The sequence below is a fragment of the Tympanuchus pallidicinctus genome, unplaced genomic scaffold (assembly GCF_026119805.1).
Source record: "Tympanuchus pallidicinctus isolate F22 unplaced genomic scaffold, pur_lepc_1.0 scaffold3, whole genome shotgun sequence".
In the NCBI taxonomy this organism is placed as follows: Eukaryota; Metazoa; Chordata; class Aves; order Galliformes; family Phasianidae; genus Tympanuchus; species Tympanuchus pallidicinctus.
This window is the reverse complement of record NW_026294747.1, coordinates 74,309,348-74,324,794: the sequence shown is the minus strand read 5'-3', so window position 1 is coordinate 74,324,794 and position 15,447 is coordinate 74,309,348. Positions and strand designations below refer to the sequence as shown.

General features: G+C 36.8%; 1 protein-coding gene across 6 annotated transcripts in view; it reads right to left on the bottom strand.

The window, feature by feature from the left end:
* Positions 1-15,447, bottom strand: part of MPP7 (MAGUK p55 scaffold protein 7) — a 144,285-nt gene that overhangs the window by 11,877 nt on the left and 116,961 nt on the right. For 5 of the 6 annotated variants that reach the window (XM_052693095.1, XM_052693097.1, XM_052693099.1 and 2 more), the window contains 2 exons: positions 10,121-10,159; positions 3,204-3,374 (listed from right to left, as the gene is read on the bottom strand). In XM_052693095.1, coding sequence (XP_052549055.1) covers positions 3,204-3,374; positions 10,121-10,159 — 210 coding nt within the window. The remainder of the gene's footprint in view (positions 1-3,203; positions 3,375-10,120; positions 10,160-15,447) is intronic. The other variant, XM_052693101.1, reaches the window with a different exon arrangement.

The window sequence follows — 15,447 nt, the reverse complement described above, 5'->3', positions numbered from 1 at the left end:
TCAGCGTAATGCAGTGACTGCATACGTATGTCCAACCATGACACAACGCCATGTGAAGCAGGAAAACAGAATCTCATTTTTCTGTTTTTCAGTAAACTGTAACTAGCAGTGGGAAGGTACTTCTAGACTGACTGCGCACTGAAGCAGGATTGGGACTTGACACTGGTTCTCTGACTGGCAAGGCTAGCCAATGTAGATTTCTGAGCGTTCAGCCAGAAAGGTTTAATGAAGATATCAATTCTAAGTCTTCTTCTTTGTTGTCCAAGTGGTTCACGTGGTATAGCATGACTATATAGTTTGGCCTTCATCTTTACTGAAGTAGAAGCGTTTGTGAGAAGGATTTTTTCCTTGTTCATGTAAATGAGAATTCTATTGCCTAAACAGTATGTTTCATATCAAAACATTCTGCCTCAGCTTGGTAAGGCCGCAAAGTATCACAGCTTGGATGCAGACAATATTTTTGAAGACCTTAAGGATTTTCTGTGGCCTAGGAATGGTAAGTTATCAGAAGAACAGTGGTCACATGGTACTGGATCATTTCACTTTTAGCAGACTCATCACATTCATAATATCTGAGAGACAGCACAGCAGAAGTATCTGTAATATTATCACTCCAGATTATCCATTATTTTAGCCCCAAGGATATACAGGGCTTTTTTCATAAGCATACATTTGCAGAGGGGGTGAAAGCTTGACAAACTAATACATCTAGCTGTGGCTGAGACTAATACTCTATCACATTACAGGGCACTAAAAATTACTGTGTGTGCAATTTGCATTCTGTAAATTAGAGCAGATCAATTTAAAATGAGGCTGAAAGAAATTTCTCCTTTGCAGCTGTCAAACTCTCTCTGACAAAAAGGACATAACAAAAACCCCAAAGCCTTCCAACAGTAAATTATTCATTAGGCATTAGCATAACACAGTAGATATTCAGTGTCCTCCCCAATTAAAGCTATAAATTTGTTATCTGTCCCTTTGTTTCCTGATAACAGTATCCACCTTTTATTTGACACACATACTCACTATGCTGCTACCGGCACACAAAAGCTTGTTGAATGCATTCACTCCTACTGTACCTGTGTTGCTTAGCTCTGCTACTTTTTCCACATTTTGCCCAAGACATTTTTATGGAATTGGCCAGACTTAAGCTGCTCTTAATATCCAGAGAAAAATATTAGAATTACTGAAGTCTGCAATAAATTTCTGAACTGCTTTTGTTACTAAAAAAGCACTCTTTCTTCACTTGATTTATTACCACAAAAATCCAATGAAATCTCTAGGTATTCTTTAGATCAGACATATGCAATTTGTTATAAAAAGTCTACTTATCACACTTTTGCACCACATATTGTTGATGTAAGTGTAAAATCAACTCAACCATGTTATTACTGCTTGTATATAGCCCACAATCTCACAATGATCACACTGGTAGGTGGCTGAATTTTAGCTCTGGAAAGTGACAAAGCTGTTTATTAAAAACTAAACTTAATGTTCCCTTGGATATGACTGACAGAAAAACATAGCTACATAGCTACTCAACAGTACAAAATAGACCCTGATAGAAGGTCGTATTTCTCTGCTCTGTTATTTTCAGAATGGAGGAAACTTTACTAATGATGCAACAGCCTACGTTCTACTGCAAAGAAACAATAACTAATGAGACATTATTAATTGGTTGCAATGGTTACACTCACTGGTGCTCCAATGGCTACCTTTGAAGCAGTTAAGATAATATACTTCCTGTATATATATATGCATATATACTTTTTTTTTAGGAGACTGAAGCAATGCATTTTGATTAGATGATAAATGCTATTACAGCAGTGGCAGATTACGGAGGAACAGAAAGCTGAGGATGACATCTTAAGTCTTTTGCAGCTGTGTTTACATCTGCTCTCGGCACACAGAAGTCCACCTCTCATCCACCTTTCTCTCAACTTGCTTATTTACTTGTTCTAACACAGTAGGTTTTGTTGCTCTCCATGTATATATTCTGCCTTGACCGACCACAAGTATTTATTCCTTTTTTTTTTTTTTTTGTCTTTCTCTACTCTGCTATATTGATTGATCTCTTAAAAGAGCAGAGCACTACCGTAATTCTTATGAGTTTCAGTACAGATGGACAAACAGGTTCAGATTAGTCACCATGGGAGCTATATTTAAATATTATCTCTTTTTATTTTAAGGTTATAGACATTGTCTCCAAAAGCATCCTTACATATTAGTTGAGATACTGTATCTGAATTGGTGGTGTACAAGACAGGTGAAAAGTAAAGGGATGACCATGCTTGAAGGGTAGGGGCTATTGGTCTGTACTATACTGGGTAACTCACTGGAAGTGGAGCTCCTCGGGCGTCTACTGGAGGATGTACCACTTCATAGCTTCATTAAGAAAAATGTCAGCCGACACAGAATAGCCCCTGTTGAGTTTGCAAATGCCAAACTGGTTGATTTAGACTTGTCTGAGAATAGAGCTGCAACACAGAGGGACCTCAGCAAGTTACACGAATGGGCTGGCAGATCTTTGGAAAATTTGATGAAGACAAATGCAAAGTTCTGCACATACAACAGACTCCAGTACCAGATGAGGACTGACTGGCTGTGGAGCGGATTAGATGAAACAGACCTGAAGGACCAGGAAGCAACTGAGCTAAGCATGTGATCACAGGGACACTGCAGTGAGGAGTGCTACCCTGGGCTAAATCAGGAAAGGGATAGCCACTGAATGGAGGTGATTCTTCCCATTAATTAGACACTGCAAGAAATGGTCAGTCTGTACTGGGGCCTTTATTAGAAGAAAGATGCTGATAAACTGGAGCAAGGTCAGCAAAGAGTTTCTAAGATTACAGGAAGATGAAGAATAACCTACATGTGAGACAAGATGAGGGAACAGGGCTTGGAGAAGAGACTGCTTCAGGGGGACCCACCAGCATCCATCTAACACTTACTGAGATGATGTAGCCTTCCTCTTCACTGAGGTGAATGGTGGGAACAAAAGAGAAGACATAGTAGGAAGACAAGTTCCTAAGGGTGCTGTCACCAGAAACCTGCTCTGAATTCAGAATTGCTCCTGCTTTGAGTGGGGAGCTGGACAAGCTGATCTCCTAAGATCTACTCCAGGCTGAATTACTCTGTGGTAAGCACTGCGCTAATCAGCAGTCCTAAGTTTTACCAAGTTAAAAATAAGGAAAACAACTTACCAACCAAAACTACAAGCCTGTATTTGTCATTAGGTTGTCGTCTATATTTTGCAACTTCTTCATATGTTGGGATATCTGCTGTATCGTACTGATCACTCTTCTTGCACTCATACATAGATTTGTTTGTTTTTTTATCTTTTCTGCTAAGGCGAAAGCTTCTTCTAAAACCAGCTGCAATAAGAACAGGATTTTTTCAAAATAAGAAAGCAAGTCTATCCAAAGCTGTAAACAGTCTCTTCCAAACACTCGAGGACCGGTGCATGAAATAAAAGAACATACTGCATGTTAAATAAGCCATGGCACTGGAATGATTTTTTGCTGTGGTTTTAAACTGTATCAGTTGCCTACTTAAACTGAAGAATTAGGATTACCAATTAGATCATGACATTTGCAACAAGTTGTAAAAATAATTACAGTAAATTGTTAACATATTTAGATAATTTGAGTGTCTTACACATTAGTATGCATACACAAGGAAAACATTCATGCAGTACAGACTCTCATACCACACAATACATTTCTGTTAAATCAACATGGCATACAGACACATCAAATACAACACAAGAACACATCTGGGGGTTGAAAGGATTAATGAAAATTAATTCCTTGAATAACTTTTTGTGCTTGAGTCCATGCTGACACCATAAAAAAGCGCACAGAACCTTTCCTGAAGATGTTTAAGACTAAAACCAAACACTGTTAGTTAAATGCCAAAACACCATGAAACATGTTAGACAATACAGTTGCCGTATGACGGATATGTTAGCATTAAACTGAAAGTTAATATTCCTATTAAACTTGCATTTACAATTTCCAATTGTGTCAACAACGTTACATCTCCAGCATCTATCTGCAAGACTGGGTATTTCAAATAATCACAAGGAGATCACAGGCGTATTCAAACAGAGCAGTATAAAAAAGGCTTCTAACACTGTATTTTAAAAACTAATTTGACTCATTTGTTAATGGTTACCTTACAGTTCTTCAGTAAATCCTTTACATTAATTTTACCAGTATCTCTATTGCACTACTTTTGCTCTAGCAGGACTGCAAAACTGATTCCATTAATTGGGAACAGGAAAGTAAAACTCAAATTCTACACACACTTTAAAATTATTGAAAAAATCCTGACACCATTTTCCCCCCAGGAATATTCTGTAGGACAGTAAACATACGTAAACTTTTGGTGACCCCAAATTTTTCAGCAATATATTTTCATAAACTTGTAAAAACCCGTATGTTTAGGTGTGTGAGAAGTAGTCATATTACAGTTTCATCTTCAAAGGCAGTATCTGGCAAATTCAACACTCACTTCTGCAAATACTTAACAGCAAAATCTTATAGAGCTTAGTTACAGGCTTAGCATGTTCTGCACAGTTCCATTTAGCATAAATCTTTGCAGAATCTGGATCAAAAATAATGTTAACCAACTAATTTTGCTGCTGTAAATCTCTGTATCGATAGGAATTCACAATACATGCATACATGCACATAAAAGTTCAAAATATGAATAAGTAAAATAAAAACCGATGAAGAAGAGCAAACATCTACAGAACAGGACACCGGTATTTTTAAGAGTGTTGGGCTGAGAGCTGGGCTGAGATAGAAGAGTGACAAAAATATGAGACAGGAACACATACCAAAATATACTGAAATATGCTATTTTCTTATGCAAATAAACAACACTAACACTGAAGTGACTGCAGTGAGAAAAGTTTTGTCAAAATATTGATAACAGTAAACACATCCAAGAGAAAGCCCAGGCGATCTTGTCCAGTATAGAGTGAAAATCCATTAGGATGCAAAGATGCTGTAGGAACCTTCTTTAGCAGAGAGGCTGGACTGATGATCTCCAGAGGTCCCTTCCAACCACTACAATTGGTGCTACGTCATCTCATCTAACTGCATACACAACTGTATAAAGAAAGGTTAAAAGTAACAGCAGCTACAAAAGGGGGCTGTAAATTTCATAGAAGGCACCAGATCAAAAAACTGCTCTAAAAACAAGTTGAAAATTGTTTTGAAAATTGTACTGTATAAGCATCTAGAGAAAAAAATGGTAAGCCTTTACCATTTACTTCTAAACAGTTGACAGAATAAAGAGCTTTGTCACAGCATACAGCACCTGCATATCTACAAAGGTTCCGTTCTGTGCTACAGGGCCAGCATCTCCCCACTCCACTGTTGAGAATGAGGGTAGGCAGCAAATGAAGCCAACCAATCCCCCCTGTACCACTTTGGTTTTAGGCTTACAAACACCCAGAGTTCCATGCCTCTGAGCAGCTGTCTCATAGCAGCACATTTACCAACAGCTCCTTAACTTCAGCTTAAATACCTGGAATTTTTTGGAAAAAGCTTGCTTTAAGATACTTTCAAAACTAAGGAAAATGTACAGTGCAGAGACAAGAGATGAGACTGTTTTCAATACATCCCCCATTTTTATGGTACTGCTACTGCATTCCTTGAAACATGTCTCTCCCCCTCTCAAATCTGTGATTATATATCCTCATGTTTGTGGCTTAACTGTACTGTGACCTTCAGAAGCTGTTTTACAAAGAACTGTTAATAAATATTTTCTATTAACTTTGCATTTATAATATATGTTGGGCAGCTACGACTGCGTGAAAAGATTAAGCTGAACTGAAACTACATTATACTCACAAGGCAGGAGAACATTCATGAGCAAGCAAAAAAGCACTCTCATAGTGTTTGCATATTTCTCAATTTAGGAAAGATGAAAATCAAACTTAATAAATTTAAATTAATTATAGAGTATTATTAAAAATATAGAGAAAATCACTGTGGAAAAACAAAAGGAAGATTGATTTCCAATAGAAAAATAAAGTTTCTATAAAATGATTAAGCTTGAAAGTAAATGTCTAAAATAGAACAGAGGGAAAAAGAATTACTTGCCTGAGATATTTGATCAAATAAAACTCAGTGAACACAAAAGGAGTTGCGACCTATGCTGTCTGCAGAATATGGATATCAGCAAAAATTAATCTCAGCTGCCAAGAATGCAGACTATAAAATAAAAGGGGAAAACTTTGTGACTAGCATTGTGAGCATTAGGAAGCTTGCACCAGTCCACTGGTTTCAGCTACATGACTAGAAGCTACTGAACGTACTAACCCATAAACTGCCCCTGGAATGTAACAAGTTTGGTGTAATAGCTGCTGGAAGGAAATAAGAAGAACAAACACTCTACAGCTTCAAATGCCTCCAAACCGTATGGCACTCCTCAACATGAAACAAAAATCATCAGCTGTTACTAACACTTAGATAAGGGCCAACAACAACCCAAGAGGAATTACTTATCCCTATAAGATTAGGAATGTAAACACATAAACAAACAAACAAGTCTAGAATAACAGCCCAATTTGTCTTCTAATCACTGGCAATGTACATCCTTACATCTGCACAGAGAAAGCCGCCTGGGCTTCATGCAGAAATCCAGACTGAAAACTGGCAGCATGCAAACATATCCAGTCCTAAAACACTTCTAAAGGACAACAATGTAAAATGTTGCATTTCTTTAGATTTAATAATAAAATCCTAACGAAGGGAACAAAAATTGTGACTATGTTGAGTAAATTTGGATTTAAATATGTTTACAAAGCTAGAAAGCTGATTTCACAAAGAGAAACTGCGCTAAAAGGAAGTACTATAATTCACATTCACGTGTGCTACATTCACCAGGAAGGCTCCAGAATGCTGTAAGGCACTGACACGTGCTTCGTTCATTTTCATTCAGTAAAACAAGGATTAAAATTTGCATTAAAATTCTTCATAGAATTTAGTCTAAATTTACACAACTTGTAGTGAACAAATGGTGCTTATCTGTAAATGAATTTACAAGTACTTTTGGTATTCATATGCATGTTACTGACAAAAGTAATTGTGGCACCCTGGCCATTACCAAGGTGCAATTTTTTATGAGATATTTCTGGATATTCTTTTTCCCCTTCAAAATATTGTCATTTTTTTAAACCCACTCGTATACTGAGTATTTCTATTGTTACACAGCAACTGCACAAACACAGAGCAGACGTCTTACGCTGCCTGCTTCTGGACTGATTCCCAGCTTGCACATTTAGGCAGGGTTAATAAAAATTTAGATTATGTCTGGATTTTTAAGACAAAGTTGAGACTAGTAAACAGATGATATTCATCTAATACCTACTATATGTTGATAAAGGTTCAGGCAATGTAACTGCATTTTAAGCTTGGCACAGACATGGTCCTAATGTTCTCCCCAGCAGTTCCTCAGGAAATTACAGCAGAAACATCTGATACTACACTGTAACTGAAGTATTAGAATTCAGTGAAAAATTGTGAAATTTATGAGTCACTTTAGAGGTGAGAGTTCAAATTAATAGTCTGATAACCCTGAACATAACAGATCTGATAACCCTGAACGTAACGCCATCTGAAAGATGACTCTTCTATCACTCTTCATGACCACCTCATGTGTGTCTGAAGTACGTATCCTTTTAGAGAAGTCTGGATATTCAGAGAGCATCCTGGCTCACAGATCGGAATGTGAACGCATACAGAGCTCGAAACCCACAGCCATAACACTGACTTAAAAATCAAGGACAAAAAATAGAATTGTTGTGGTTCGTTTGGTGTGGTTACGCAATACCAAAAGCAGCACGAAGTACAACTTACTATTTTGATTTTCGGAAGCTGTCAGTGCATCTATACTTTGAAAACTGTTTCTAAAATTTAGATATGCAAAAAATTCACCACACTTAGCTGGTAGTAACTGTTCATATGTGTGACTATAATCAGCCCTAAATACGAGGTAATACAGCTCCGCTCCTTCATCAGTGGTGAAGGGAATTTGGACTGCCTTGTTCTTGTGACAGGCTAGAGCACACTGACAACAGGCCATTAACTCAGCTGTCACAAAACCATCCCAACCTTGTTGGTGTGACTCAAGCCCTTCAGTGACTGCATTTAGGCTTTCTTTTCAGACTTTACATTATAATACTGAAAGCTTGCCTAGAAATTTAGTTACTTAGTAAGCCAGGAGAGCCATTAAATGCTTGCCATCTTTCAAGAATGCTCAGGATAAGCTCCAAAAAACAGTACTACAAAACATGGATGGACATTCAGAATACACTGTTTTCAAAATCAGACAGATTCACTGTGAGGAAGCCTGATCCTTTCTTGGAGAGTAAAGAGTTCTTGAGTCTCTTCCACACAACTGGTCCTAGCCTTAGATAGGTCTATTTTCTGTATATTGTTCTGTCTTCCAGCTCCCACCTGTCACCTCATTTCCAACAGCACAGACCCAGCACAGGGCTGCAGGGCTGCCTGTGGACTGATGGCAACTCTCCAACACATGGCAGCTCTCAAAAGATTAAGCCGTTACCTGCAGTGTGCAGTTGTTTTCCAGTAATATTTGTAACAATTTTTTGTTCTTTGCACTGAGAACAATAGTAGTCTCTTTCTCAAGACATCTCCTTCCTAGGTGATGGAGCCATTTGGCAACTACTGACCCCAGTATTTCACTGAATGGGAAATAGCATTAAGACGACAAATTTTGTTTTGCAGCCTTTCTACTCATATCAAGCAGCAACCCACTAAGATCTGATTGCAAAACCATGATAGTCTGACTCTGATAATTCACGCTGTGTGTATTTGCATTCAGAGAGAAAAGATGAAAAAAATATTTTCTTCTTTAACTAAAATATCTAACAACAAAAATGTAATGCAGCCAGAATCACATCCAAAGTCCAAAGCGCCGTTTTCCAGGTATGCTTCAATATCTCCATGCAGTTACAATTCAATATTAATACAGTTGATTTACTAACAAATCTAAAATTTTACTTTCAGCACAATCAGATGGCCATTAGTTATTATGTAAATGCATGATAAAATTATACTCTGCTAAGGTTTTGAAAAGAGATTAAGGTTCTTTCAGTTAGATAGTTCGCGTGTTCCCAATGCTGTTTATATACACCACATTTAAAAACAGCACACTACAAAGTGAAAACCGTCTCTGATTTACAGTCCTGGTTTAAGGTGCTTCAGTGAACCCGATCACTTGGATGTACTAAAGCACTCTGACATGTTTCTTCCTCTTCCGCTTGCAGTATGAGGATGAAAGCCTTGGGAAAAGGGCTGGTTGCCACAAAATCCATTCCAGCCAGCTTTCAGCTGGCAGGAATTCTGGACAATTTCAACCAAAATATTTTTACATAGCTTTTAAAATGGCACAAATTAAAAAGCTGAAACATATAATGGAACATTCACCTTTTTGTTTGAAATTTGGAATGCTGAAGCCAAAGGACTCCTTCCCCTCCTCCCCAACCCTTGCAATGATACACTGAGTTCAGACTAGCTTTAAAGCAAAATTTAAGCTGTTGGGTTGCTAAGAATTATTTTGTAACATGGGAAAAAAAAAAAAAAAAACAAAAACAAAACAAAACAACAACAAAAAAAAAACAGTGACTACAAATTTGCTTTGTATTCTTTCTGTATAACTGTGTGCTCACAAAATTGGTAGATAAACATACAAAGAATGAGAAGGTAAGCAAAACTTGGATAAAACATTGAAAGTGTGCCTTTAAAGTCTTTTCATGATATAGTAACCTTTCTGTTGTGTTAAATACATTGCTGACACAACATGCCTAAAAAGTCAGTATTTCTCCCAAATTTATGTTTTTTAAATTTAAACAGTATTTTAGTACCTTATTATTAACCAGATAGTGGCATACCACACTACATAAATCCTTTATGTCAAATCCAATGAGCCATTTTTAAAACCTTCATATTCATGCTTTTCTCATGCACGGTACAGACATTTGTATGCAGATTACCCCCAAAAGCAAAGTGGATACAGTAGTTTTCCAGGGAAAAGGGGCTGAAAGAAAAGAAGAAATTGTTTGTTGTAACCAATTGCTCACCTAGATAGGATCCACTGTTGTGACCAGCACATTCAGCATCTTCTGGACGAAGGGTAAAAGCATACAGAATAAGAGCCAAGAAATAAAGCAGAATTGTTAGAAGCCCAGCAAAAAATACAGAAGTACTTTAAAATGACAACTGTACAAAGCATAGCATTAGAAAGCCTTCAATAAGCCATTTTCTTAAAAACATAAAACAACGCTTATTGTTTTATATTTTAGCTGAAGATGTTCTGGAATTTTGCAGCATGCACACTGATCCTTTCAACTTCTCAAGCGGAAATTTTGATGACAGCAAACATTTTCTGCACAGAATTCTTACAATGTATTATTCACACTTTATCAGTTAATAGAAAATATGATGCCACTTAAAAGAAAGCAAAATGTATTTGATGTAAATCAAGCTTTTTTGTAAATTATACATTATCAGACTTCAGCTTTAAGTTTTGGCTCACTGGATTAGACAGAAAGGTTTTTGATCAAAAACACATCCTCTCATTTGATATGAAATAACTATAATGTGTATTTTTACGTACCGGAGGCCCTTTGATCGAAAGTATGAGCTACAACTTCTAACGCTTTATAAACAAAGGCCTCTTAAGTTAAAAAAAAAAGAAATACAAGAGATCAGCTGCTATTACTTTAACATATGCTGCAAGCATAACAGTAACCGGCTACACTCGGAGGGAAAACAGTACAGATGATACAACGTGGATGAACTTTCTACCGTCTCAGAGAAATACTTCCTTACTATTAATTAGAAATGCAAGACCTCTCTTGGCCACATAATTAGGTCAGAACCACCTTCCAACCCAGCCCACCCAAGTTTTGCACTGTTTTTTTATGATACTTCTCTTTACACATCTTCCAACAGTTCAAGAAAGAGGGAAAGCAGTTAAAAACAACAGTTCAAATAATAGATCTTTGCATGAAGCAACCAAGAGCATTTTGGTACCTTCATCTACTTTAAAAATGATTCAGTCTACCTGATGGCAATATAGAAGCATTATATGTACAACACCTCTTAGAAACATTTCACTTTTTTCAGTTTAATTCTAAACACATGTTCTCTAAATAAAATTATTGGGCTATGCAGGGAAACTTTTGTACATGTACCTTCAATTTCCTCTGAGAAGCACAAAGGAAAAATAGGAAAGGAAATCATTAAATGGAGAGAAAGCATAACTTAAGAAAGAAAAGTTAAATCTAAGAAGAAAAAAGCACCTACCACACTCAACCGCTTCCTCATCTTAGAACAGCCAAAAAAACAAAGTATTATTGTTTAATACTTCATAAACAGAAAGAAAATGTAGCTATGTAAGCTACTCTAAAATCCTCAACAGCACCTATTACATTGAGATATTTACCATCATGTCGGCACCGCGTTTCACTTAAAGGTTTAACTACATTTAAAGTCAGAAAAGGACCTGAGAAGAAATTGAAATATGGTGCGTGCGCTGTAAGCTTCCTATAGGAGATCTTCTGGTAGCAGTGCTCTTACCCAGCTGTCATGGAAGATCTCTTTTGTATTAAAGGCAGAGTTTGTTAATTCCATTTAACCTAGAATTTCTAAGAATCAGAACCATAAATGTGATCTCACTATTTTTCTGCACTTTAAATAACAGTTGCTACTGCCTCGCAGCTGGGTTTTGGAGGTTTCTTTTGTATTTTTTGGAATGTCTTTAGCTGTAGCTTAAATAACGCTGAAAGAATTCATATACTCTGTTATTTCTCTGACACCACACTAATATAATAGATCTCCTTAAGACTTTCTGTTTACCCATACTAAATCAATACATTTCTGCCTCCTCAACAGTGGAAAATTTACATTCTTACAATCATTTTAGGGCTAGCATAGAAAAGTAACATATATATAATGGATTTTTGTACATAGAGATATTACATATTGAGGTCTAGATTTATATGGAGATTTTACAATCTAGATGTTATTTAAATTTCCTTTGAAGCTTGGATAAATAATTCTGAAATATACACACTTCAAAGTTTCCATGAAGCCGGTCTGCCCTCGGAACATGAATATTCAAGAGATACTTTAAAATCTTTCATGCATGGCTGACATTTCAAGCAAAGGCTAGGTCAAAAGTCTCCTCTCTATCAGAGTAGAGAAGAGTTTCTCACTTCATCCCATGACATGAATACAAAAGGATTTTCTGCTTGAGGGCTTATTAAAAAAAAAAAATTAATTCAAAAGATTTCTTTAAATAATATTCACAATTTATTGCTATTCAAGGTGACCATATGGTTTCAGTAGGCTGGGGTGGGAGAAAAGGAGGCATGTGCACATGGGTACGCACTCATACAACTCTGCCTGCATGGTTGGGAGATGGTGGAGCTACAGCAGTTGAGCTAAGACAGTTGAAAAGAGCCCAGGCTTGTGGTAGGAAAGGGAATGGTCTTAATTCATCGGTTTAATTTGTAATTTAATGCTATAAATTAAAGATGTTAGGATAACCAAGTGAGCCAGCTGATGCCAGAAGGCAGAAGCCAAAATGTCTACAAGTTGAGGTTTAATTCTGAGATGAAGTTTTGAAATTCTACTTTTTGTTTTGTTTTGTTATAAGATTTCCTTCTTAGTACTGCTCTTGGTTTTCTTGTGCTACTCCAAAGGTTGAAAGTAACACTCCATAATGAAAAACTGTGGGAAGTAAGTGGTCTTCACAACTTAATGCAGCTATGAAACAGCCATCACCACATACATCTCAATTCAAATTTCACTGGGAATTTTACTAGGGCTATTGTCTGTCTGCATTAACGTCAGAGATTATTTGCCAGCAAACTTCATAACAGAGCTCTGTGTGAATCAACTGGATGTATACAGCAGATATTTGCAGATACACGTCAAAAGTTCAAAAGCTTGGAGAGACGGAAAATTAGGATAGGACTTCTCAGGAAGCGTCACTAAATTGAAGCAGCGTGGGAGAAGAAGCAGAGATGCTCATCTGAAAGGAAAAAATAACAGACTAAAAGAGGGTATAGAATAAGGAGGAAGAGATCTGTTGGGAAATAGGAAAATAAAAACAAAACAAAACAAAAAACCAACACAAGGCAACACAGAATGAATAAAACACTGAGAAAAGAAGAAATACCATTAATTAAACTTAGTGTGATAAGGCAGAAGTTACAAAGAAAATATTCATGGAAGGAGCTCATGAAACAACAATGAAGTAGTGTCATGATATAAATGAGAAAAAGAAATAGGAAACACAAGTGCAATGGAAGCTTAGGATAGAAGTGGTTTTATTTGCTTTAGAAAGATTTCAGGATAGCCAATAAGCTACACTGCAACAATGCAGAATAGTAGTTACACACTTTGTATTTTTGTATGTATTTTAACTGAAATTTATTTGGATCGATGCGGGGGCCTCATGTAGACTATATTACTTCAGACAACCTGTGCCACTTCAGAAACTTCTTTGGAACAGTTCAGCACCAGATCAAAATTTTTTACTCTTGCTGAATTTCAATCATATCTCATCAAAGAATCTCATCTGAATGTTTCTCAGTCTGAAATGAAAACCAATAGCTCTGTTCACCTTACATAATCCCTGAAATCCTATTTCACTGTACTGAACAAGAAATTGTGTAAGAAACAGTATAATACAGTGACCTACACTACAAATACATTAAACAGTTGACTTTTTAGCGATGCACCACACAGCAACTGATATTTATACTGTTTTTTGCAGTTTTCATCCTATAGGATGCTACAGGTCAAATGATGCACATATGTTCATGTTATCAAAAATTTAAGGTGATCTAATTTAATTGTCTCATAACATCCTCAGACAGCAGTATCTCTGCAATTTGGAAAATGAAGAAAGATAGTCCTGTGGTGAAGAACAGAGCAAGAGTTTATGAGAACCATTTCCACTTCTGTCTCATGTGACCTTGGTTCAGGTTTCTTTAATTTCTCTGTGTAGTAGGAAGTTAGTATTTGTAAGGACAGAAGACTTCTGAACAAAGATGCTAATGTGCTAATTGAACTGTAAAGATCTGGTGTATTTTTTGTTCTTAATCCTAACTACTTGCAGGTGGGCAATCAAGTATCAAATAGGAAAACAGAAAAATACTGAGAAGAAAGGCACAGTTGAGCTCGTGCAGCAATTATAACACGCAAAGAGCCCTACTACACACTTATCCTAAATGTTTAGTTTTCAATACAAGTGGTACAAAGCATTCATTCTTTTGCCATGTTTAAATTCTTTTGCTGGCAGAACACGATCTTCAATTCACAAGACACTCATCCATGGATAAAGTGGGTTACATCTTGTTTGAATGAATACCATTTGGCTGCAGTTAAATCTTTCCTCTTGCTCATACAATGCCAATCACATATGGTAAATCAAAATTGGACGTAAAATAGGTTTTAAGTTCTTGAAAAAATATTTGATGACTTCTCCACAGTAAGCATTTACATTTAGCATTGCATATACAGAACAAATGTATTTTCAAGAAAAAATCATCTCCAAACAGCTCTGTCTCATGTACTTCCTATATACCCAAATGTACACACAGAGCATGGATTCATGTATTTCATAAATATACACACATGCATGCACTGCGTAAGTTAACAGAAGTTACTGACTGCACTAGCACAAAATACAAAGTTGCCACTAATTTTCATACCAGAGACAATACATATATACTTAACAACAACAGCTATGAAAGCAAAATTATGATGAAGGGATATAATATCTTGGCTGATTACTGTGGTTCATAACTGCAGAACAGCAACTGAATTATTTGGTTATTATCCAAAGAAATTTACTTCCCTCCCTCTCTCCCTTCTTCCAACCCCCTCTACCCTCCCCCCCCCAAAAAAAAAAAAAAAACAAAAAAACCAACAGTTGGTCAATATTTTATCTACAAACTACAGTAAAAATTAAAGAATTAAAGTAAGCAACAAATGTAAAAATTGCCATGTTCCCTGGCAGTGACTCTTACAGTAAGAGCGTGATTACTCTTTGCATTCAAGTTAGCAGACTGGGAACTATTAAAAGAATTCTCTGTACAAAATCTCTTGGCACTCCTTGGACTGGATACAGAGAAAGGCGAATTCACAGTGCCAACTCTGGCTGCAAAGTTGTGCCCAAGCTGAGTTCCTAGAGCCAGGAATTCTGTTAAGCACTATTCAGGAATACCATAGCAGCAGATTCCATCCGAGCTGGCCTTCAGCCATGGCTAACAAGCTCAGACACACTTCAGTGGATTTCACGCAGCCAGCACTGCCCCCTCCCTTCTACATCCCAAAGAACACTTCATGCCTCGTGTCAGGTGTATGGCAGGTGCACTCTTCCAGCACAGCA